General features: G+C 39.4%; 2 protein-coding genes and 3 pseudogenes across 3 annotated transcripts; 3 read left to right on the forward strand and 2 right to left on the reverse strand.

Annotated features, from left to right (window-relative positions):
* Positions 1-1733: 1733 nt before the first annotated feature.
* Positions 1734-9063, forward strand: LOC148693928 (tyrosine-sulfated glycopeptide receptor 1-like; annotated as a pseudogene).
* Positions 9064-9802: 739 nt separating this feature from the next.
* LOC137727921 (RNA pseudouridine synthase 6, chloroplastic) lies at positions 9803-13514 on the reverse strand. The gene is made up of 9 exons (XM_088677948.1): positions 13220-13514; positions 12569-12697; positions 12201-12455; positions 12043-12124; positions 11812-11927; positions 11674-11728; positions 11389-11500; positions 10733-10902; positions 9803-10259 (listed from the first exon to the last, which is right to left on the reverse strand). The coding sequence occupies exons 1-9, from the start codon at positions 13450-13452 to the stop codon at positions 9981-9983; spliced, it is 1431 nt and encodes a 476-aa protein (XP_088534074.1). The 5' UTR covers positions 13453-13514; the 3' UTR covers positions 9803-9980.
* A 2722-nt stretch (positions 13515-16236) lies between these two features.
* On the forward strand, positions 16237-19654 carry LOC137728608 (expansin-like B1; annotated as a pseudogene).
* Positions 19655-21542: 1888 nt separating this feature from the next.
* Positions 21543-25234, reverse strand: LOC137727922 (RNA pseudouridine synthase 6, chloroplastic-like). The gene is made up of 4 exons (XM_088677949.1): positions 24960-25234; positions 24312-24440; positions 24162-24198; positions 21543-24123 (listed from the first exon to the last, which is right to left on the reverse strand). Exons 1-4 carry the CDS (start codon positions 25190-25192, stop codon positions 24106-24108), a joined length of 417 nt encoding a protein of 138 aa, XP_088534075.1. The 5' UTR covers positions 25193-25234; the 3' UTR covers positions 21543-24105.
* LOC137727918 (receptor-like protein 3 pseudogene) lies at positions 21655-23929 on the forward strand (annotated as a pseudogene). Its single transcript, XR_015952376.1, has one exon. The product of XR_015952376.1 is annotated as a receptor-like protein 3 pseudogene (transcript).
* Positions 25235-25732: the final 498 nt, after the last annotated feature.

A 25732-nucleotide genomic window follows, 5' to 3' on the forward strand; every position in this document is an offset into this window, starting at 1 on the left:
GGAGAGAATGATAGTGTTTATATAGGGGTGTGGCCGACCCCCTTAGGAGGAGATGGACCGGCCACTTGGATGGCTTTTTGGGTTTGGTCCTTGATTTGTAGCTAATTAGTAAATTAATTGAATAATAAATCAATTAATTAGCTAATTAATATAATTGAAAATGAATGATTTTGGGGGTTACCTTGTAGAGAAGATTTGATGAGAATAGATAAAATAGGTTTTGAATTAATACCTATTTTGGGCACTTTTGACTTGGTTGAGGGATGATTGTTTGCTGCTCGTGTGTAGAAATCTCGATGTGCCTCGAGGGTAATTTTATCATTTTCATCTAAAAATCCACGTATCGTTTTCATATTTTTCTCAATTATTTTTGGCTCCACAATGAATTCGTAACCAATTTATTCCACGATACTCTCCATACTACAAGGGCAAGTATCGCAAAAGGCTGCAACTCAAACATTCCACAGGCAATTTAACTACTTTACTTTATAGTAAAAAGTTCTATCCGACATGCCACAATAAATTTAACTCTGAAACAACAGTTTGAATAGCAATATACGTACACACGAAGATTGGCCAATTGAAACTTTTGATGAGTTGGATCCTAGTGTCACCAACTTCTAAGATTCCAAACCAAAATATCAAGGATTAGGATTCTTTATTCTCCTCTTTTCATCTCCTTCCATTTTCTCCTCTCACATTCTTTATTTTATTTTTCTCTTTCTAGTGAAAAATTAATATAAGATGTTGATGTGGCTTAATTGTGACCATTCAAATGGGAGGGTATGGAAGGGGAGAAAAAAAAAGAAAGAAGAAAATTCTACTTCAAATATCAAACCGCGCAAGATTGGAGGGATTGGACCTCTTTGCGCAGAAATCTCTTGGTTATGCAGAAACCCAGTTTCGCTATCAAGTCGTCATTTCTTGTCATCATTTACTATTGCATACAATGATCTAACCAGCTGTTGAATATTCAAGTGTGTGTGTATCTACAATTACACCGTTATTGTATATCGTGCGGTTATTGTTTGTTAAGTACTTTTTGTATTTAATTTTAAAAAAAAAATCATAATGATTTCTGATCGCATGTTGTACGATGAACGAATAGAATGGATCTGAGAATCCAAATCCCTGTTCCCCATCCCTAGTCTTCTGATGAGTTGTGATTACCACCTTTTCCCGTTGATTTATGGTAGCTGATTGTGCCTTGTATTTGGTGTTCCTTATCTTTGACTTGACGAGAAAGTGAGGCGTGTTGTCTGTGTTGTCCGGCAATTCATGCCCACCCTGTCAATCCCATTCTCTTACATATGTCTTTGTAACCTTGTAATGATCTTATTATGAAATATGCACATAGTTGAAACATAAAATCAACACTTCATAATGAAAGCTTGAAAAAACGTTACCATAGACCAAGACTAAAATCGTGGAATTTTTAGATCTACGGGTCTCTCGGGGCCCTACTTAGAGTTCTGTTCAATGGAAGAAACTTTTTATTGTGACAGAAACATATGTGTTATACTACGTATTTTTATGTAAGTGGTGAGAAATTTTATATTTTAAGTTATTAACTTTTTAATACATATATTCCACCATTTATATAGTAACACGTGGTATACCACTCGGTGTACTTGTGACATTGAAAAATATCTCGTTCAAAGGCGTCTGTTTAACGCATAATTCTGTGTTCCGATGCTGTTTCTACATCTTTTTGTCTATAAAAGCAGTATACACCTTTGAGCAATCTAATATACTCGTATGCCACCTTCAACAAGAACCATGGCGGTGCAGCCTAGTCATCTAACTAAATCATATTTCCTCCCACTCTTCATCTTGTTTATCACAAGCGGTATTTCTACAACCCATGCTGCTTGCAGCAAAATGGACCAACAATCTCTTTTTTCTTCATTTGATATCGCTTCTTCTAGTTTAAACTGGTCTTCCAACGACTGTTGTCGATGAGAGGGCATCACTTGTGATATGGCTGGTAGAGTCACCCATCTATTGTTGCCCTCCAAACGCCTCAAAGGAGTCATTTCTCCATCTCTTGGAAATCTCACGCATCTCACCCACCTCAATCTCTCCCATAATATACTTTCTGGTCACCTGGAAGCTGGATTCTTTCTGTCCTTGGGTCGTCTTCAGGTCCTTGATTTGAGCTACAACCTTCTCTCTGGAGAACTACCGCTATCTCCACCGCCAAGTTGTATCCGAGTAGTGGATTTGTCCAGCAATCAATTCAACGGAAAAACTCCATCATCGTTCCTCCAGCGTGCATGGAATTTGAGCAACTTAAATGTCAGCAACAATCTCCTTAAGGGCCAAATACCATCTTTCAAATGTTCTTATTCTCCTTTCGTTAGAAGCTTGGATTTCTCCCACAATGATTTCAGTGGCATAATTCCCCTTGGACTTGGTAACTGTTCAAAATTGGAGCTCTTTCGTGCAGGCTTCAATAACCTTTTGGGGACACTTCCAAGTGATATTCACAAGGCTCGAGCACTAGAAGAAGTTTCGTTGCCCTCCAATAAGCTTTCTGGGACCATTGATGAGAATATTGTCAATCTTACCAACCTCAGAATCCTGGATCTCAACTTTAATCAGCTGAGCGGCGCACTTCCTCTTCATATTGGGAAGCTGTCCAGATTGAAGCTCATAATCCTCCATTTCAACAATCTAGAGAGTTTGCTGCCTCCGTCTTTGATGAATTGCTCAAGCCTTACAGAACTGAATCTAGGATACAACCAATTGGAAGGAGATCTCTCCGTGCTTAATTTCTCCAAGCTTACTCAACTTATTAAACTTGATCTTAAGAATAATCACTTCACCGGTCCCTTGCCAATAAGTGTTTATTAAACTTGATCTTAAGAATAATCACTTCACCGGTCCCTTGCCAATAAGTGTTTACTCATGCAAGTCCTTGATTGCACTTCGACTTAGCTCAAATGATCTAGAAGGACAAATACAACATGAAATTCTTTCTTTGAAGTCCTTGTCATTCCTTTCGCTTTCTTATAACAGATTGTCCAATGTCACAGGGGCAATGAAGATATTGAAGGATTGCAAAAGTTTAGGGGTACTCATTTTGGCAAATAATTTTCTAGGTGAAGAAATGCCAGATGGTGATCTCATGGTTGGTTCATCTGGGTTCCAGAATCTCTACATTATCGGTTTGTCAAGCTGCCAGTTGACAGGAAAAGTACCTGTATGGCTGTCGAAGCTCGAGAAATTGAAAGGGTTGGATCTGTCTTTTAACAGACTCACGGGACCAATACCTGGTTGGTTGGGGACTCTTCCAAGTCTTTCCTTTATAAACTTGCAAAGTAACTTCATTTCAGGTGAATTTCCAAAGGAGCTTTGCAGACTACAAGCGCTCAGATCGGAAAAGGCTGCAACTCAAACACGTCACGGCATTATAGAGTTGCCCGTCTACTACCAAAGCGTTAATGGGTCTGTAACTAGGTTACAGGTCAAGTATTTGTCCAACATGCCGACACTAATCGCCCTCAGGAACAACAGTCTAAGTGGCAATATACCCCGCGATATTGGGCAATTGCAACTTCTCCAAGAACTGAATATTGGTTTTAACAAATTCTCTGGCAGCATTCCACACCAAATCTCGAACCTCCGAAACTTGGAGATATTGGACCTCTCAAGAAACCATCTTTCTGGTGAAATCCCAGCATCACTATCAAGTCTTAGCTTCTTGTCTTCATTTGGTGTTGCCTTTGTTGGAAATTCAAATCAAAATAGGTTGCTATTGTTGAAAATCAATGTCAAAGTTAGGCATTGAAAGTTAGGCAATGTTAGGTATGGTTGAATAAAAATTATTAGGTGCAATTAATGTGTTTTGTGTGGTAATAAATCATCTTAGTTTAATCATTTGGTTTGCTATAAATACCCAAGTTCTCAAGCATTGTAAATCATCCCATTTTGAATCCCACTTCCAATTGAGAAGAAGCTTGTAAGCTTTCTTATTCCAATAGTTTGTAAACCTTTTCATATATCAAAGTCCAAGTGTTTAGCCAAAGCTTGTTGCTTCCCTCCTTTCTCTATTTCTTTTTTTGTCCAATTTTATTTGAGAGTGGAAAGTGAAAGAGGTGTGATAGAGTTTGTAAACTTATCACCCACATATTTTGGTATTGAGTTAGTAAACTGTAAAATACCAACAATTGGTATCAGAGCCAGAATACCATTCTGGCAGGTGCAGCAGTTATGGCGTCCAACTTAGTGCAACTCCAAGTTCCCACATTGAAGAAAGAAAATTATGAAAGATGGTGCATCCAATTCAAAGCATTGTTTGGATCACAGGAGCTATGGGAAGTTGTCAATAGTGGGTATGTTGTACCCACTGCCGAGCAAGAAGCCGTATATACTGCGGATCAAAGGAACACTCTCAAGGACTTACGAAAGAAGGACCAAAAGGCGCTGTATCTTCTATACCAGGGTTTGGAAGATTCAACGTTCGAGAAGGTTGCAGAAGCAACAACGAGCAAGCAAGTATGGGATACACTCAATACAATCTACAAAGGAGTAGATCGAGTCAAGAAAGTGAGGTTACAATCACTTCGAGCAGATTTTGAAACTGCTCATATGAATGAAGGGGAGAGCATCTCCGACTATCACTCAAGGCTCATTGTGATAGTAAATCAGATGAGGAGAAATGGCGAGAGACTCGATGAAGTACGAGTTGTGGAGAAGATACTCCGGTCACTCACATCTAAGTTTGAGCATGTGGTGACTGCCATTGAGGAAACCAAGGATTTGGAGGTGATGAGCGCAGAAGAGCTACTAGGATCCCTCCTAGTTCACGAGCAACGCATTCAGAAGAATGCAAGCCCCACAACGCTAGAGCAAGCTTTGGAGTCAAAGTTGAATATTGACAAACCAAATAAAGGTCGTGGGCAGTGGAACTCACGTCGTGGGAGCTCATCCAACCGTAGCCGAGGACGAGCCCGAGGAAGAGGTCGAGGCTATGCACAAAATCAAGGTCAGTCTCAGGAGTGGAGATCTACTCGAGGAAATGCTCATATCCAGTGTCACAACTGTAAGCAATATGGACATTATGCCAATGAATGTTCACATAAAAATGGTGAGCATGTCAACATGGCAGAATCAAGTGGAAATACTGATGAAGAACTTACAGTCTTACTAGCACACCATGATTCCAGAAGCCAACAAGATGTTTGGTATTTGGACTCTGGTGCAAGCAATCACATGTGTGGAAAGAAGGAGTTTTTTGCCGAACTCAAAGAAGGGGCCTATGGATCTGTAAGTCTTGGTGACTCCTCAAAGTTGCCAGTTGAAGGCAAAGGGAAGATCAAGATCATCCAGAAGGATGGAAGAGAAGAATACATCTCCGATACCTACTACATACCAGGTATGAAGAGCAACATTCTGAGCATTGGTCAACTGCTCCAGAAAGGGTACATTATACATATGGAGAACATGCTTCTCACTCTCAGGAATGCAAGGAGAAAGCTTATTGCACGTGTTCGAATGTCAAAGAACCGGATGTTTCCGTTGAATTTGAACACAAAGATTGGAAGCTGCAACATCGGTGTAATGGAAGATGAGTCATGGAAATGGCATATTCGATTTGGCCATCTTAATTTCAATGGCCTAAAGTTGCTGTCAAGTGGAGGAATGGTTCGTGGTCTACCCCAGATTGAAGCCACACGCCAAGTATGTGAAGGTTGTGTGCTTGGCAAGCAAGCACGACTATCGTTCCCTGTTGGTGATACATGGAGAGCAAAGGCACCACTGCAGTTGGTGCACACAGATATATGTGGTCCATTGGATCCCATGTCTTATGGAGGTAATAGGTATTTTATTACCTTCATTGATGATTTAAGTAGAAAGACTTGGGTCTATTTTCTCAAGGAGAAGTCAGCTGCCCTAAAAATTTTCAAGGAGTTCAAGGCACTCACAGAGGCAGAAAGTAACCACAAGCTTGTGGCTGTGAGATCAGATAGAGGTGGAGAGTACACCTCCAATGCTTTCCAAGCATACTGCAAGGAGCAAGGAATTAGGCATCAACTTACTGCTGCCTATACCCCACAGCAAAATGGGATAGCCGAAAGAAAGAATCGAACCATCCTTGACATGACAAGGTCCATGCTTAAGGAGAAGAATTTGCCAAAAGAGTTATGGGCAGAAGCTGTAGCTTGTTCGATTTATTTGTTGAATCGATGTCCAACAAAGAGTGTCAAGAGGATGACACCACAAGAGGCTTGGAGTGGATACAAGCCGAATGTTACACACCTAAGAATTTTTGGGTGTGTTGCATATGCTCAAGTTCCAGAAGCCAAGAGGAGGAAACTTGATGATAGAGGTGAGAAGTGTGTGTTTGTGGGCTATAGTGAAGAGTCCAAGGCATACAAGCTCTACAATCCACTAACTGGCAAACTAGTGGTTAGTAGAGATGTCATCTTCAGTGAGGAAGAGACATGGACGTGGAACAACAAAGAAGTCAGTAAAGAGAAGATCGTCTCCACTGATTTTGAAGAACCAGAAGTTGTACCACCGATTGAGCAACAGCCTGCTCAAACAATCACAACAACTCCAGTGCACAGAATTGCAAGGAGTGGTCCTACATCTAGTGAGGAAAGCAGCTCCTCAACTCCAGTGAGGTTAAGGAGTCTCACAGAGATTTATGGACAAGAAGAAGAAGAAGAAACCAACTTTTTCTGCTTGTATGCAGACCACGAGCCTTTCTCATTCAATGAAGTTGTGGAAGAAGATTGTTGGAAGAAAGCCATGGAAGAAGAGATCCATGCCATCGAGAAGAATGACACTTGGGAGCTGACAAAGCTCCCACCAAATCAGAAGGCTATTGGTGTCAAGTGGGTTTACAAGATCAAACGCACTGCAGATGGGAGTGTGGATCGATACAAATCAAGGCTTGTAGCAAAGGGCTACAAACAGAAGTATGGAGTGGACTATGATGAAGTCTATGCTCCAGTTGCGAGACTTGACACGGTAAGATTGCTAATCTCTCTTGCCGCACATCATAAATGGAAAATTTATCAACTAGATGTCAAGTCAGCCTTCCTTAATGGAGTACTTGAGGAAGAAGTGTACGTGGAACAACCGGAAGGCTTCCAAGTACAAGGAGAAGAAGATAAGGTGTATCGTTTGAAGAAGGCTTTGTACGGCCTCAAGCAAGCACCACGAGCTTGGAACTCAAGGATCGACAACTACCTTCACCAAAATGGATTTCAGAAATGTCCATACGAGCATTCAGTTTACATGAAGAATGGTGAAAAAGGGGAGTTCTTAATTATTTGTCTCTATGTAGATGATTTATTGTTTACAGGAAACAATGAGGCAATGTTCCATGAGTTCAAGCAATCCATGTTCAGTGAATTCGAGATGACTGACAATGGATTAATGGCATACTTTCTTGGCATAGAAGTGAAGCAAGAAAGTGATGGTATCTACATCTCTCAACAAAGGTACATGAGAGACATATTGAAGAAGTTCAATATGGACAAGTGCAACACTGTCAATACCCCAGTCGCAACTGGATTGAAGCTGTCCAAAGGAGGAGAGGGTGAGTTTGTAAACTCAACAGTGTACAAAAGCCTCGTTGGAAGCCTAAGGTACCTTACAATCACAAGACCTGATATAGTTTATGGTGTTGGACTCGTGAGTCGATACATGGAAACACCAAGGGAGTCTCATTGGCTGGCCGCCAAGAGAATTTTGAGGTACATAAGAGGTACTCTAAACTATGGTCTATTTTATAATTTTGGTGAAGATGCAAAATTATTTGGTTATTCAGATAGTGATTGGGGAGGTGACCAAGATGAAAGGAAAAACACAACTGGCTATGTGTTTTTTCTAGGATCAACAGCTTTCTCATGGACTTCAAAGAAGCAATCAATTGTTGCTTTGTCATCATGTGAAGCCGAGTATGTTGCTGTAGCCTCAACCGTGTGTGAGGCAATTTGGTTAAGAAATCTGTTGAAGTCAGTGTGTCATCCACAAGTGGAATCGACTGTGATTCATGTAGATAACGTGTCTGCAATCAAACTTGCAAAGAATCCTGTTCAACATGGAAGGAGCAAGCACATTGATACCAGGTTCCATTTTCTAAGGGACCATGTGAAGCAAAAGACAATTGAACTTGTCTACTGTCACACCAAGGAACAAGTGGCAGACATCTTCACAAAGCCATTGCCAATTGAAACATTCCGGCTACTGCGTGAAATGCTAGGAATGAAGGCGTTTTGATTTGAGGAGGTGTGTTGGAAATTCAAATCAAAATAGGTTGCTATTGTTGAAAATCAATGTCAAAGTTAGGCATTGAAAGTTAGGCAATGTTAGGTATGGTTGAATAAAAATTATTAGGTGCAATTAATGTGTTTTGTGTGGTAATAAATAATCTTAGTTTAATCATTTGGTTTGCTATAAATACCCAAGTTCTCAAGCATTGTAAATCATCCCATTTTGAATCCCACTTCCAATTGAGAAGAAGCTTGTAAGCTTTCTTATTCCAATAGTTTGTAAACCTTTTCATATATCAAAGTCCAAGTGTTTAGCCAAAGCTTGTTGCTTCCCTCCTTTCTCTATTTCTTTTTTTGTCCAATTTTATTTGAGAGTGGAAAGTGAAAGAGGTGTGATAGAGTTTGTAAACTTATCACCCACATATTTTGGTATTGAGTTAGTAAACTGTAAAATACCAACAGCCTTCAATAACCTCCAAGGCCAAATACCGTTAGGCACTCAGCTCCAAGGCTTCAATGCTACTGCCTTTGAGGGTAACCCTGGACTTTGCGGTTCCCCACTTCCAAATAAGTGCCCGAAGAACAGTCCAGATGATAGTGATACGACTAAGGACCGGGAAGATGCACATGACTCTGGGAATGGAATTCCATGGCTTCAAATTTCAGTGTCTCTTGGTTTCATTGTAGGGTTTTGGGGAGTTTGTGGCCCTTTAGCTTTGAGTAGGTCATGGCGATATGCATATTTCGAATTTTTCTCTAGGGTTGTAGATCGCTTTGTGCGTTAATCAAGTGTACTTTTCTTTGATAAATAAAAGGCTTATTTACTAGTACACATTACTGCTGTTATGCTACATCGCAACAATCTAATATACAATAGTGTTTGATAACCATTTTGTTTTCAGCTTTCAATTTTTGTTTTTACTTTTCCGAAAACTGAAATTTTGTTTGGTAACATTGAAAACTTAAAACGAAAAACTGAGAACTACTTCCTTGAGTTTTCAAAATTTGACCCTGAGTTTTCACATTTTGGCTTTCAGTTCCAATTTGACCTTGAGTTTTTACATTTTGAGCTTGAGTCTTTTGTTTCTTATTTATCTTTGTTCTTCTTCTTCTTGGTTTTACACCTATACTTAATTGGATTTCGATCCGAATCCAATGTATTAATAGGATATAGATTTGAGACTTCAATCTGACAATTCGTTAATGATTCAAATCTGGTGTCTTTTGTAGCAAATATGATCTGATAATAATCAGATTCGGTAACCCGATAGTCCGTTTTTATTCCGACGTAATACCATGTTTTAGTCATACGATTAGCTAGGGTTTTGTGGGAGTTTTCCACCACTCATGAAGCTCAATTCCGTAGGTTCATGGGCATTTGCAGTTGGGTGATTTGGAAGGAGCGATGCAATATTATATATGTTTGCAGAGAGTATTGTCCTCGTCCTGCTGTGAGATCAAATCTTTTGCACCCAAAATGAGTTTATAAACAGGTGTCAATCAATAATTGAGGCCACACCCATTTTGAATGCAAATGATTAGAGAGAGAGAGAGAGAGAGAGAGAGAGAGATTACCAAAATACAAGGGCAGGCCGCAGGCATATCCAACTATGAACTTATAAGCAAAAGTATGTCTACATTGTGCCTTGTAATTATAGAAATCAAGCATATGATCCAGGCAGACACCCTAACTCCACCAAAAGGAGAATACCATACCATGCAATCAATCCGCATCCACCTCTTCTAATTTTAATTGCACCTCCACCAAGGAGCTCCAGCCTCAAAAGTGTACTTCCCATCATCCCATGATATCTGACATGCTTGAAGACCAATAGCAACACCAGGTTCCTTTCCATGCTGTGCACTCCACTCTTCAATCGCTACTTCTTTATCAGTTACATGAGTATAATGCTTCTTATATTTGCCAAAGGGGTTCCGCCCAGGACTTGCCATTTCTGCAACTGCAGCTGGCATGTACATGGAATCGCCAACTATTGGTGCACCAAGCGCTGCCAGTTGTGCTCGAACCTGCATCATCAATGTAGTTATTTCCAAAGAAATTATCATTATCTGACCTTACTTGCAACACAAACTATTAAGAGAATCGTCGATATTCTTTTTAACTCCTAGTTCCTTAGAATCCAATGACATAACTAATGGAAACAGAATACAGTAACCATGTAAGATTCAAGTGATACATTCCTTGTGCCAAAGAACGAGAAGTCAAAGTTTTTAGATATCTAGTTATAAGTCATCTTCCCAAAATCTTGAATTCTAAACTACTGAAAATCTTATTCCTTTTGAAATATTATATGCTTGAAGCAGCAGGACGTCTCCTTTTATTTGAACCAATTTAAAGTCAATATTAATAAGACCATATCTCAAAGATCTCAGAAAAACAACAAATTGAGAAAATGATCACCATCTCGCTCCAAATCAGAGTCCGAAAAGAAAATGAAACTAATTGAATTCATGTATCAGTGTAGATTTTTGCTCGTAACCTGATGAGTCCGCCCAGTCAGAAGGTTGATTTTACACTCATATGCATATTCTTTTGAAGGCCACCCACAGTCTTCAATACAATATTTTTTTTCCACAACAGAACTTGGCCAGGGAACCTCCTTGCATTCCATGACTTCAAGTTGACACAAACTCCACCGTTCCATGAAATCTGCGTTGCCAATAATTGTTTAGCTTCATACAGGAGTTTACTACTAAGTGTAAAAATTTCACAAAGTGTATTTCTATTCACAAAGTTTGTTTCTTCAACTGTGGTTATGAAGATGTGACATCAAGTTAAAGAAAGCTTTCTATGGGTGGGCTTCAATTAATTAAAACCTTAAATTGGTTTTTAAAAACATTTATAAAAACCGAAAGGACAAGACATAATCCTGAAATTACGTCAAACAACAGTCATGTCCTGTCTATTTGAATCATCCCACCAAATGCCCGTCATGAGAAATAATGGTTTTTAGTTCAGCACACAAGCAGCACACACTGAAGGTGTCATTTCAGCTCCAAATAGGAAACAGAAAGAAAAGATATTGGCAAAACAATGTAGTGAGGATGTAAATCCCTCAAGGCACTTGACACATTCAAAGTGCAACTCCTCAAACACCAAACTAGTTTCTATGCAGTGCTTGACATAGACTATTACCTTCTGAAGTGAGTCTTGGAGCCATGTTAATTGGACGCATGTAGTGAGTAATTGTTCCAATTGGCACAGGGGCAGCGGCAAGAGCAAGATAATGCTTCTTCACCTTTTTCTCCTGGGTGAAAGAAAAGATAAATAAACTTAATGACCTAAAGAAAACAAACTCCGTGTTGGAGGGAAGTAATAAGGAACCCCTCAGCTTCTGAGTTATCACACTCTGCCCTCCCCCTCCCAGTAATTATGGCTATCAAAATTATGTATGCCAAAGCATGAAATTGCAAAACTTACTCTGATTTTTCCGTGAAAAACTGAGCAATACTCCTTGGTTCTAGCTAAGACAACACTGCAAGTGAGTGAGTAGCATTACCCTCTCTGTCTCGAATCTCAACAACAAGAAAAACAACAAACTAGTATAATAGAACATACCATCCTTCTGTACAATTATCAATCTGATGTGTAGTCATCAGGGACGTTGTTAGTCCCAAGGCACGAGTGGCAAAGGTTGCACAACTTTCTTCAATGTTGTCTGTAGTTCCTCCTACCTGGACAAAAATTGTTATCCAATCATAGTTGATGTAAGCAACTAATTAACTACTCAAAAAAACATTTGATAGTGCCAGATAACAGATATCGAAATGTGTCTGTAATGATACGTACTGTTGTACCAGCAGGTTTGTCCAAAACCACGAATTCATCAGTTACAGCTACAATTCTTGATTTCCAGTCAATTTCATAGCACCTGATCAAAATTTGATGTGAACAAGAATAACACTAGTAAAAATTATCATAAGGACGCATAAAACATTGTGTTTTACCTAGGAAAACGCTTTGGGTGTACATGAACACGTAAGTAGGTTCCGGTTTCAACAAATTGGTCTGGATGTGTTATGCGGAAAGTCTTCTGTGCTTCTCTTACAGTTTTTCCTTTGATGGAAGTTCTATCTTTTAGTACTGATGGTGCTGTAACTTCTTTAAATACCCTCATCTGCTCTTGGGTTGCAGTTGGAGGAGGCCGTGGACAGACAAGGGCATAATATACAGCTCCAAAATGGATGAGATCTGCAACAAACCTTCAAAGAATGAAATTTTTTTTCTATTTATCAACTCAAACTTGATAATGACGGAAATCATATGCCATACATCAACAAAAAAACTGTGAGAAGACAAAAGGAGCAGCACTCACTGAAGAGGAAGATCCAGAACTTTGCAGATATATTCTAGAACAGGCCCCCCTTCTGAAACAACCAAGTGCTCAATTCTTGGTGGTCCGTTGTCTGAGGGACATGGAAGCAACCGAGTATATTCAGGGTAGCTGAAAGAAGATATGATATCAAAGTCAGCAAACCATAGAACACGAAATGGCAGAAACTCTATGTAACATTTTGTTGTTGGCGACAATTATATCGACACATTATCCATCACAATGTTCAAAATTATAAAACTCTAAAACGATAGAGATTCAAATTTTCATTTCCAGATTCTTTTGCTCTGCTCATTTTCTCAGTAACCAAACAAAGTGCTTCCAAATTCTACCAGTTTAATCCAAGCCTCACTTTCAACAAATTGATACTAACAATTAAAAGCCAAAATCTCAGAGCTTCCATTTCCATTACAAAGAAAGAATTTGGTATTCTAAAACGATAAAGATTCAAAATTTCCAATCCACATCTTAATCTCTGATCATTTTCTCGGTTACCAAATAAACTGCTTCCAAGTTCGACCTTCATTCGAACTCTCACTTTCAACAAATAAATACCAACAATTAAGCCAAAATCTCAGAAACCCAAAAACAAAAACAAACAAAAAAGCATCAAAGTCGGAAAATTTAAGGTACCCATTTGCAGAAGAAACGGAAGTTGGCTGCGAAACATCTTGTTTCAGGGACTGACGTGCAGATTTTCGTTTATTCGAACTCCGAGAAAACCATGCCACCTTAACGTGCCTGTAGCTGTTGGAGTGTTCACTGAGAGCAACGTGGGTGAGTGCTAACGTGCGCACAAGGGCCGCCGGCGCACTGAAACTCCGGCAGCCGTTGGCCAACATTGAGGAGAAGCTCACCGGCGCCATCTTCTTCCTCCGGAGGCTGAAGCTGGATAGTACAAGCTGCTATTTGAGTTGATTTTTGAGGTGAGGTTTAACTCAGATTTTGATTTCTAAAAGCCGGGTTGTGGGTCGGGTTTTTACAGAGTAATGGACCGCGTCCAAAAGCGTTATCCAAGCTCGATCGAGTCCACTAGTGATTGGGCCTCTGTTACCCAACTACCCTTGAGTTGGGCCCGATGAAGTTCTTAGGCTTTTTTTTTTTTTGGAAATTTTAATTAAAGGCTTTTGTACTGTTCACTTTAACGAAAAACTATATTTTTACACTAAAAAATCAATCTTAGTACTATTCACTTTACTCTTTATTTTGTCCTTATCGTTAAAACTCAAAATTTTCAAGTCATTTTCATTAGTTTTTCCTTTTATTTTTCTACCCTCTAGAAGGTCGTTTAGAAGTGTATTTAAAATAACTGAAAGCGCTGTTAATGAAAATATCTTTGGGGCCCAAAAGTATTTGAAGCGTTTCCAGCAAAAAACACCATGAAATCTTTCAAGAGCTTTTCCAAGATTCACTTGCAGTTTAACTACCGATTGGTTCTAAAAATATTTTCACCAAAAACGCTTTTAATTATTTTAAAAATATTTCCAAATGAGCTATAGGTTGAGAAGTTCTTGTGTGTGGACAACTATATACACTAAAATAATAAGAATAATCTTAGGGAGCCCAAATTTTAAAACCAAATTTGCAAACCAAATGATGTGTCACCAATAAGAACTAAATACGTTAATCGACACTTAATTAATAATCCAATAATCTACAATGACATCTGTGACATCCCACATCGGCCAGGGGGTGATCCTTAAATGTATATTCTCATCCCTACCTAGCACGAGGCCTTTTGGGAGCTCACTAGCTTTGGGTTCCATAGGAACTCCGAAGTTAAGCGAGTAGTGCGCGAGAGCAATCCCATGATGGGTGACCTACTGGGAAGTTGCTCGTGAGTTCCCAAAAACAAAACTGTGAGGGAATGGTAAGCCCAAAGCGGACAATATCGTGCTACGATGGTGGAGCGGGCCCGGGAAGTGGTCCTCCCGAGTCGGGATATGACAATTTGGTATCAGAGCCTAACCCTGGCCGCGTGTGTGCCGACGAAGACGTCGGGCCCTCTAAGGGTGGTGGCTTATAACATCCCACATTGGCCAGGGGAGTGATCCTTAAATGTATATTCTCATCCCTACCTAGCACGAGGTCTTTTGGGAGCTCACTAGCTTCGGGTTCCATAGGAACTCCGAAGTTAAGCGAGAAGGGGGCTAGAGCAATCCCATGATGGGTGACCCACTGGGAAGTTGCTCGTGAGTTCTCAAAAATAAAACCGTGAGGGAATGGTAAGCCCAAAGCGGACAATATCGTGCTAGGGTGGTGGAGCGGGCCCGTGCTACGATGGTGGAGCGGGCCCGGGAAGTGGTCCCGCGCTGGGCCAAGATGTGACAATTTGGTATCAGAGCCTAACTTTGGCCGCGTGTGTGCCAACGAAGACGTCGGGCCCCCTAAGGGGGGTGGATTGTGACATCTCACATCGGTCAGGGGAGTGATTCTTAAATGTATATTCCCATCCCTACCTAGCACGAGGCCTTTTGGGAGCTCACTAGCTTCGGGTTCGGTAGGAACTCCGAAGTTAAGCGAGAAGGGGGCTAGAGCAATCCCATGATGGGTGACCCACTGGGAAGTTGCTCGGGTTCGGTAGGAACTCCGAAGTTAAGCGAGAAGGGAGCTAGAGCAATCCCATGATGGGTGACCCACTGGGAAGTTGCTCGTAAGTTCCCAAAAACAAAACCGTGAGGGAATGATAAGCCCAAAGCGGACAATATCGTGCTACGGTGGTAGAGCGAGTCCGGGAAGTGGTCCTGCCCGGACGGGGATGTGACAACATTATTTGATTAGTAAATTTAGTTGAAAAAATTTGATCGTCCAAATATTATTCAAACAATAAATATAGAACTGAATTAGTCCAGACTAATGAAAAGTTACCGAAGCGAAAAACATTATGGGCTTTGTCTTCTTTCTACCATCAGATATCAGCGTTGACTTGGCTTGCTTGTCATGTCATTGACACAGCGCAGATGTAGAATTTCTACTGCTTGAAGCTATAGAGGTCCAGGCAGCTAAATGCAATATAAGAACAAAAAGAAACAGAGTTATCAATAGAGGACTGGCTATCAATGCTAAAGGTGGAACTTCACGCTCACCTCAACGGATCCGTCAGAGACTCCACTTTACTGTTACTTCTCTCTCCTCTCTCTCTCTCTCTCGCTTTGTTTTCAGGAAACCCAATCTAATCTTTGGTGTTTTGTTTTGTGTGCAGAGAACTTGCTAGTGTTTTGGGTGAGAAGGGTTTATATAGTTGCTAGTGTTTTGTTCTCTCTCTCTCTCTCTCCCTCTCTCTCTCCCTCACAGTTCTGACATTGGCAGTCAGAAGAATTCTTCACTTATAAACCATACATGTAGCGGAAGTGCAAGAAAAAATATTTATGTTAGGCTTCTTTTGAGCATTGACCGCCGGGAAACCGGAGGCTGCAATGGAAACTGTATGTGATGAAACGTACCATGAAGAAATGTGTCTGTAATGATACATACTGTTGTACTAGCAGGTTTGTCCAAAACCACGAATTCATCAGTTACAGCTACAATTCTTGATTTCCAGTCAATTTCATAACACCTGATCAAAATTTTGATGTGAACAAGAATAACACTAGTATAAATTATAACAAGGACCTGTAAAACAATGCAGGGAGGCAACCATCCGAGTTTCGATGGCTACATTTCTCTTGGGACCCAAGGAAGAAGCAGTTGAAGCTCTTCCAGAATTTGTGGATTCAAAGCACCCTCGACTCTGTGTCCCTTTTACCTATGAAGATTATAGAAAGCTCAGACTATCCACAAAAATGAGAGCTGGTGAAGCCCTTGAACTAGTACGCCCTCCATCCGAACAAGAAACTAGCTTATTATGTCATTCAATTTTCGACAGTGACAGACTCCATTCTGTTTTTGGCAAAACCTCCTCTTGCTTCGACATCACAATAACAAAATTATCTACTTCATTGATTACTGCTTGGTTTCGGTTTTCCTTGTTTGAGTTTTTATTTTTGTGCTTTTAATTTCTTGTTCAATTGCAAGGGGCAGCTCAAATGGACGATAACAATGTTTATTCCTGCAATCGAGATTTTGTGTCCAAAGACCTCTTTTTTTCGACTGAAATCTCTGTCCTTCCTCTCACTTTCTCAGAATAGATTCGGAACTCACAAGCTTGGAAAGATTAGAGCTCCCAAGAAATCAGGCGGAATCCCATTTACACTGTCAAGTTTTTCCTTTCTTGTCTTCATCATTTACTGCAGCATACAATGATCTGCACAACATTATGGACTCCTCTGTACATCAACCTATAAATTAACCTTAAAGAAAAACAATTTAACAGAAATATTGTATGCTGCACAACATTATGGACTCCTCTATATATCAAACATTTGGACTTTTAATTAAAGAAAAAAAATGGGTAAAATACAAAAAACTACCTCAACTATTAGTGTCACGACACTTTCATACCTCATCTTTTAAAATTGACAATGGCATACCTCATCTTACGAATTTGTACCAATGTTATACCTGTCGTTAGCTTGATGTGAATTTCTCAGCTAAATGCTGACGTAACTTGATCTGGGGCCCATTTTCTATTAAAAAATTATTAACACTAAAAAAATCATTTAATATTTTTTTAATATTAAAATAATAAAGAAAAGTTATAAATTAAAAAAAAAAACCAAAACTTAGTTGTGATTTTTTTCCTTCTCTCTCTTCTTCTCCCCTTTTTTTTCTTCTGCAATTTTTTTTTGGGGGGGGGGGGGGGGGGGGGACGGGCGAACTGGGTTTTTTTTTTTCTTTCTCTCTCTTCTTCTTTTTCTTCTTCTACAGGTTTTTTTTGTGGGGTGGGGGGGGGGGGGGTGGGGTGGGGACGGGCGAATTGGGTTTCTTTTTTGTTTTTTCCTTCTCTCTTCTTTTTCTTCTTCTGCAGGTTGGGTTGAGGGGGGGGGGAGGGGACGGAACTGGGTTTTTTTTTTGGGTTGCAGGTAGTGATTGCGAGGGTGGGTGCGGGTTTAGGGAAGACGGGAGGGGGGAAGAAAGGAAGGGGGGTCGGGGAAAATCGCGAGTGGGGGGGGGGGATAAATTGGTTTTTTTTTTTTTTTTCCTGAGTTGCAGGAAAGACGCTAGAAGGGGAAGAAGATGAAGATGGGGGAGAAGAGAGAGACCCGGGGGGGGGGGGGTGTGGGGGGAAAGGGGACGTGAGGGTTTTTTTTTTAATTTTAATTTAATTTTTTTACTTTTCTTATTTTAATTTAATTTTTTTACTTTTCTTTAAATAATTTTTTTTAGTTTTTAATAATTTTTTAATAGAAAATGGGTCCAGATCAAATTACGTCAGCATTTAACTGAGAAATAAATGCCAAGCTAACGGAAGGTATAACATTGGCATAAATTCTAAAGATGAGGTATGACATTGTCAATTTTAAAAAATAAGATATTAAAGTGTCGTGAAACCAATAGTTGAGGTAGTTTTTTGTATTTTACCCAAAAAAAATTTAACAGAAATATTTTATGCGGCAGGCATGCTTACTGATACTTTTTTTTGTATCGAGCCGCAGTTGGTGCGTGTGGGTTTGGTTCATTTGGAGCAACGATCAATGGTGGGGATGTCTCAGGTGCCTCTGACCTTTATCGCAATGGTGTTTGATGTGGTACTTGTTACCAGGTGAGAATGCACGATTCTAAGCACGAAGATATGAGTATATGTGTGCACGCGCACGGGTTATTTGTTTCTGGTCATGTATACTATCTAGTTTTGCTTAATGGTTCATTAGGTGAGGTGCACCAACAGTGCCCGTTGATCAAAAAAACCGCACAGATTTCATCCTGAGCAAACAAGCATTTGGTAAATTTTTCGTGACTAAAAACTGACTCAGGTAGCTCTATCTGTCTCTCTTCACAAAACACTGTTTCATGCAGCTATCCAAACAAAAATATTACGATCGAGATTGAAGAGAACCGTAATTATCTTCATATATTTGGCTTTTGCAATATTGTACCAGCAACGGAAGAAAAATATCACAGCTATCCCGCTATTTGAGGTACATTATATGCTCTTTTATTATTACTTACAAATTTGTGCTTAATTTCATTATGTCAATATTTATGAACCAACCAACCCACAAATGTGAATTACGCTAGCTAGTTGATCAGGGTAGTGTGCCCGGCTCTTTCATTGCTCAGCTCTTTGCAAGCAATTGTTTTTTCTTCAAAAGGAAACAAAAGTTAAGTTAAGACTTATAGTTATACACCAAATAAAATATATAACAAGGAGCAGCGTATGAATTCAGTCAAGTTGATATCTTTTAGCTAAACTCTCGTTCTTGTATCTGTTGAATTTATTTGCTTTATTCTTATGTTACCCTCATCATGACATATTAATTGAAATAATATAAAAACTTTGCAGACAAACAACTTTGTATGCAAAGTCTTAGAGAGGAGTTATGGAGCAGTTTGGACAACAACCTCGTAAGAAGAATGTTAATTAGTAATGATGATGGTGATGAGAATTGGGTTCTTCCTCACAGTAAGCCCTGGTTTGGCTTAGCTTAATTTTTAAAAACAGTGAGTAGAAAAAAAATTGGAGCATTTTAAGTGTTTGGTAAACACTTTAAATCAATTTTTTTTTAAAGTTATAGGTGAAAAAAAAAAGCTGAAAATAGCCACTTCAACAAAATAGCTTATTTTGGTAAAACACGGATGAACAGTAAAAAATAAAAGAACTTTTCAATTTTTCAATCCTACCTTCTTTCTCACTATCATCAACTGATACCCTCCTCTTCTACCTCTATCATCAGTCGTACACCATTTTCAATATGTTGCTTTCAAAACTCAATTTTTGTTTTGAAAACTATATAAACCGTTGTTTCTTTCTCTATATTTTGGTCTTTCGTGCATGAGATCAATTTATATAGAGAGATAAAATAAAAGTTGTGGGGCTAAATAATTTAGGGACTTGAGAACCGCAAGGAATTATAGCAGAAGAAAACAAAAGGGACAAAGTCAAAACGTACAAATCACAACGGAACAAATTTCTGTCTATTGACTTGATCTTTATCTTTATTCAGAGAAGAAATTCCATCTTTAAGGTGATCTTGATCTCCGTTCGGAGAAGTAATCCCATCTTTAAGGTGAGAAGCTTTCTCGCGTTTCTTTTTGTGGAGGAGAATGCTCCTTGTCAAATCATAGGTTAATAATAATTTATAAGGTTAGTAACAATTTACGTTTTATATTTAATGTTTATAATAAACTAAAATATAAATATGTTTAAAATATTTAAATAAAAACATATTTACTCCAATAATAACATACCACGACACTGAAAAGTTGGGCAAATATATGACTCAGGAGTTGAAGTGGATTAATGTTTTCCTTTGCAAATGGGAATGTACACACACACGCACACTCTTATGTACAATACAAAAAGTTGCTGCTATATATATATATATATATATATATTTGTGCTGCCAAATTATTATGAAAAACGCTATTGATAGAGAAATTTTTTTATTATGCCTAGAATACAATTAGTATATCATGTGTTATTATATAAATGAAAGGAAATTTTATTTTTTAAGTTGTTAATTTTTTAACACAAGTATCTCACCACTTGCATATCTAGTGATACGCGGTGTACCATTCCGTGTTCCGAACACATTGAAAAATATCTCCTATTAATGATACGATTTTTACTTAAAGATGCACGGTCCACATTCCAGTGAATTATAAACATTATCTAATAGCATATGCCTGGCTAGCAAAATATCTAAAATTAGAGTCATTTAGTATAACGATCTATGGGTATTCTTTTAATTATAAGTAAAATGTGTTAAGTTCGAATTTCAAAAATGATGAATCTGTCACCAATTTATTCTCTATGCTCTCCATACCACGAGGGCTAGTATCGCAAAAGGCTGCAACTTAAACATTCCACAGGCAATTTAACTGCTTTACTTTACAGTAAAAGTTTATGTCCAACATGCCACAGGAAATTTAACTCTGAAAAAAGGACAAGGGTTGTCTGCCCTCCCACTTTCCATGTCCTTCCGTGTCCTTCTGTTTGTGCGATCACGGTTAAGTCACGTCAACATTTTATATTACTATTCATCTTTGTCTTATTATCTTTATTAAAAAAAAACAATATAAAATGTTGACATAGTTTAACCGTGATCACACAAAACATGAGGGTACGGAAAATGGAAGGGCAGACAATCCTTGTCCCTTAAAAAAACACAGTCTAAGCCGCAATATACGTACATATTGAGATTGGCCAACTGAAACTTTTTCAAGATTTGGATCTTAGTGTCACCAAATTCTAACATTCCAAACCAAAATATCAAACCTCCCTCTCAATCCCATTCGCTTGAAAATACGTTACCATAGACCGGATTTGTTTTTCAATTTTTTTCAGGAAGTGCTTCTTAATAACTCAGATGTTGAACCCACACTTCTTGGTGACGAAAGCCTCTTTTCAGGACACTTCCCGATGACAAGTCTTTGGCTCGCACATGCCCATAAACGTGTGGTCTGATATTATGTTGGAATTTTTAGATCGACGAGCCCGAGGACCCCACTCTAACGAGACCAATAGAGTCTCCAACTTAGTAATTACCACTTACCAAATTCGTCAAGTGTGGTTTTATCACAAAAAACATCAATATTATTTAGAGTAGGGTAATCATATTTAAACCCATTATTTTCTTTGCCCCACCGATGTGGGATAGATAACAACTTCTAGAAACGGAAAGGGATCCTCTCTAGATCCCTTCCTCCTAATCCACCAAATCAGGGATCCGTGCCGTTGAAAATTGAGTTAACGACTGAAGTTATTATAACTTTTAAAGTGGGCCTTGTTTGTAGCCGTTGGATTAAATTTTAACAGCACGGATCTCCTAATTTGGTAGATATGGAAGAAGGGATCCGGAGAGGATCCCACCTGCATAAACGGCCGTGCATATACGACGATGTGATATGTTTGCAATTTCTACAAATATGCACCTTCCAGCAGCGCATAATTCTGTGTTCCGATGTTGTTTCTACATCTTTTTGTCTATAAAAGCAGTATACACCTTTGAGCAATCTAATATACTTGTATGCCACTTTCAACAAGAACCATGGCGGTGCAGCCTAATCATCTAACTAAATCATATGTCCTCCCACTTTTCATCTTGTTTACCACAAGCGGTATTTCTACAACCCATGCTGCTTGCAGCAAAATGGACCAACAGTCTCTTTTTTCTTCATTTGATATCGCTTCTTCTAGTTTAAACTGGTCTTCCAGCGATTGTTGTCGATGGGAGGGCATCACTTGTGATATGGCTGGTAGAGTCACCCATCTGTTGTTGCCCTCCAAACGCCTCAAAGGAGTCATTTCTCCATCTCTTGGAAATCTCACGCATCTCACCCACCTCAATCTCTCCCATAATATTCTTTCTGGTCGCCTGGAAGCTGGATTCTTTCTGTCCTTGGGTCGCCTTCAGATCCTTGATTTGAGCTACAACCTTCTCTCTGGAGAACTACCGCTATCTCCACCGCCAAGTTGTATCCGAATAGTGGATTTGTCTAGCAATCAATTCAACGGAACCACTCCAACATCGTTCCTCCAGCGTGCATGGAATTTGAGACATTTAAATGTCAGCAACAATCTCCTTGAGGGCCAAATACCATCTTTCAACTGTTCTTATTCTCCTTGTGTTAGAAGCTTGGATTTCTCCCACAATGATTTCAGTGGCATAATTCCCCTTGGACTTGGTAACTGTTCAAAATTGGAGCTCTTTCGTGCAGGCTTCAATAACCTTTCGGGGACACTTCCAAGCGATATTCACAATGCTCGAGCACTTGAAGAAATTTCGTTGCCTTCCAATAAGCTTTCCAGGGCCATTGGTGAGAACATTGCCAATCTTACCAACCTCGCAATCTTGGATCTCTACTCTAATCAGCTGAGTGGCACACTTCCTCTTCATATTGGGAAGCTCTCCAGATTGAAGCTCCTAATCCTCCATTTCAACAATCTAGAGGGTTTTCTGCCTCCGTCTTTGATGAATTGCTCAAGCCTTACAGAACTGAATCTAGGATTCAACCAGTTGGAAGGAGATCTCTCTGTGCTTAATTTCTCCAAACTTACTCATCTTATTAAACTTGACCTAATGCGTAATCACTTCACGGGTCCCTTGCCAATAAACGTTTACTCATGCAAGTCCTTGATAGCACTCCGACTGAGTGCAAATGATCTAGAGGGACAATTACAACATGAAATTCTTTCTTTGAAATCCTTGTCATTCCTTGCGCTTGCTTACAACAGATTGACCAATGTCACAGGGGCAATGAAGATATTGAAGGATTGCAAAAGTTTAAGGGTACTCATTTTGACAAATAATTTTCTAGGTGAAGAAATGCCAGATGGTGATCTCATGGTTGATTCATCTGGGTTCCAAAATCTCAGCATGATCAGTTTTTCAGGGTGCCAACTGAGAGGAAAAGTACCTGTATGGCTGTCGAAGCTCGAGAAATTGGTAGTTCTGGACCTGTCTTCTAACGGACTCACGGGACCTATGCCTGGTTGGTTGGGGACTCTTCCTAGTCTTTCCCATATATACTTGGATAATAACTTCATTTCAGGTGAATTTCCAAAGGAGCTTTGCAGACTACAAGCCCTCAGGTCGGAAAAGGCTGCAACTCAAACAGGTCACAACGACTTAGAGTTGCCTGTCTACTACAGCTTTACTGGGGCAACTATTTTACAGTACAAGAATTTCTCCAACATGGAGGCAAGAATCAGCCTCAGGAACAACAGTCTAAGTGGCAATATACCCCGCGATATTGGGAAATTGCTACTTCTCCAAAAACTGGATATGAGTTTTAACAAATTATCTGGCAACATTCCACACGAAATCTCGAGACTCCGAAACTTGGAGATGTTAGACCTCTCAGGAAACCGTCTTTTTGGTGAAATCCCAGCATCACTATCAAATCTTAATTTTTTGTCTTCATTTAGTGTTGCCCACAATAACCTCCAAGGCCAAATACCGTTAGGCACTCAGCTCCAAGGCTTCAATGCTACTGCCTTTGAGGGTAACCCGGGACTTTGCGGTTCCCCGCTTCCAAATAAGTGCCCGAAGAAGAGTCCAGGTGATAGTGATACGACTAAGGACCGGGAAGATGTGCACGACTCTGGGGATGGAATTCCATGGCTTCAAATTTCAGTATCTCTTGGTTTCATTGTAGGGTTTTGGGGAGTTTGTGGCCCTTTAGCTTTGAGCAGGTCATGGCGAGATGCATATTTCGAGTTTTTCTCCGATGTTGTAGATCGCTTTATGCGTTAATCAAGTGTACTTTTCTTTGAGAAATAAAAGACTTATTTATAGTACACATTACTGCTGCTATGCTGCATCGCAACAATCCAAGATATATAACAACGTTTGATAACTATTTTGTTTTCAGCTTTCAGTTCTTGTTTTCACTTTTTTGAAAACTGAAATTGGTCTGGATGTGTTATGCGGAAAGTCTTCTGTGCTTCTCTTACAGTTTTTCCTTTGATGGCAGTTCTATCTTTTAGTACTGATGGTGCTGTAACTTATTTAAATACCCTCATCTGCTCTGGGGTTGCAGCTCCAAAATGGATGAGATCTGCAACAAACCTTCAAAGAATGAAATTTTTTTTCTATTAATCAACTCGAACTTGATAATGACGGAAATCATATGCCATACATCAACAAAAAAACAATGAGAAGACAAAAGGAGCAGCACTCACTGAAGAGGAAGATCCAGAACTTTGCAGATATATTCTAGTACAGGCCCCCCTTCTGAAACAACCAAGTGCTCGATTCTTGGTGATCCATTGTCTGAGGGACATGGAAGCCACCGAGTATATTCAGGGTAGCTGAAAGAAGATATGATATCAAAGTCGGCAAACCATAGAACACAAAATGGCAGAAACTCTATGTAACATTTTGTTGTTGGCGACAATTATATCGACACATTATCCATTACAACGATCAAAATTGTAAAACTCTAAAACGATAGAGATTCAAATTTTCATTTCCAGATTCTTTTGCTTTGCTCATTTTCTCAGTAACCAAACAAACTGCTTCCCAATTCGACCAGTTTAATCCAATCCTCACTTTCAACAAATAGATATTAACAATTAAGCCAAAATCTCAGAGCTTCCATTTCCATTACAAAGAAAGAATTTGGTATTCTAAAACAATAAAGATTCAAATTTTCCATTCCACATTCTTAATCTCTGATCATTTTCTCGGTTACCAAACAAACTGCTTCCAAGTTCGACCTTTATTCGAACTCTCACTTTCAACAAATAAATACCAACAATTAAGCCAAAATCTCAGAAACCCAAAAACAAAAACAAACAAAAAAGCATCAAAGTCAAAATTTAAGGTACCCATTTACAGAAGAAACGGTAGTTGGCTGCGAAACATCTTGTTTCAGGGACTGACGTGCAGATTTTCGTTTATTCGAACTCCGAGAAAACCATGCCACTTTAACGTGCCTGTAGCTGTTGGAGTGTTCACTAAGAGCAACGTGGGTGAGTGCTAACGTGCGCACAAGGGCCGCAGGCGCACTGAAACTCCGGCAGCCGTTGGCCAACATTGAGGAGAAGCTCATCGGCCCCATCTTCTTCCTCCGGAGGCCGAAGCTGGATGGTACAAGCTGCTATTTGAGGTGAGGTTTAACTGAGATTTTGATTTCTAAAAGCCGGGTTGTGGGTCGGGTTTTTACAGAGTAATGGACCGGGTCCATGAAACATTATCCAAGCTCGATCCAGTCCACTAGTGATTGGGCCTGCGTTACCACTACCCTTGAGTTGGGCCCGTTGAAGTTCTTAGGCTTTTTTTCTACCTATAGGAGCTCGTTTAGAAGTGTATTTAAAATAACTGAAAGTACTTTTAGTAAAAATATATTTGGGATCCAAAAGCATTTGAAGCAATTCCTGCAAAAAACACCATGAAATCCTTCAAGTGATTTTCCAAGATTCACTTGCAGTTTAACTAATGATTGGTTCCAAAAATAATTTCACCAAAAACGTTTTTAACCATTTTAGAAGTACTTCTAAACGTGATCTAGATTAAGAAGTTCTTGTGTGTGGACAACTGTATGCACTAAAACAATAAGAATAATGTTAGAGAGTCTAAATTTTGAAACCAACTTTGCAAA

The sequence above is a fragment of the Pyrus communis genome, chromosome 10 (genome assembly GCF_041283825.1).
Source record: "Pyrus communis isolate YQ-2024b chromosome 10, ASM4128382v1, whole genome shotgun sequence".
In the NCBI taxonomy this organism is placed as follows: Eukaryota; Viridiplantae; Streptophyta; class Magnoliopsida; order Rosales; family Rosaceae; genus Pyrus; species Pyrus communis.

What these genes read in the sequence shown, in the direction of transcription:
- LOC137727921 (XM_088677948.1), bottom strand. Translation starts at nt 13,452, where the DNA reads ATGGCGCCGGTGAGCTTCTCCTCAATGTTGGCCAACGGCTGCCGGAGT. An exon ending in CACCCAAAGCGTTTTCCTAG is followed by an intron (nt 12,125 to 12,200) that starts GTAAAACACAAT and finishes AATTTTGATCAG; the next exon opens with GTGCTATGAAATTGACTGGA. An exon ending in TGACTGGGCGGACTCATCAG is followed by an intron (nt 10,260 to 10,732) that starts GTTACGAGCAAA and finishes TTGATGATGCAG; the next exon opens with GTTCGAGCACAACTGGCAGC.
- LOC137727922 (XM_088677949.1), bottom strand. Translation starts at nt 25,192, where the DNA reads ATGGGGCCGATGAGCTTCTCCTCAATGTTGGCCAACGGCTGCCGGAGT. An exon ending in ACCGTTTCTTCTGTAAATGG is followed by an intron (nt 24,441 to 24,959) that starts GTACCTTAAATT and finishes ATCTTCTTTCAG; the next exon opens with CTACCCTGAATATACTCGGT. An exon ending in GTTCTGGATCTTCCTCTTCA is followed by an intron (nt 24,199 to 24,311) that starts GTGAGTGCTGCT and finishes CATTCTTTGAAG; the next exon opens with GTTTGTTGCAGATCTCATCC.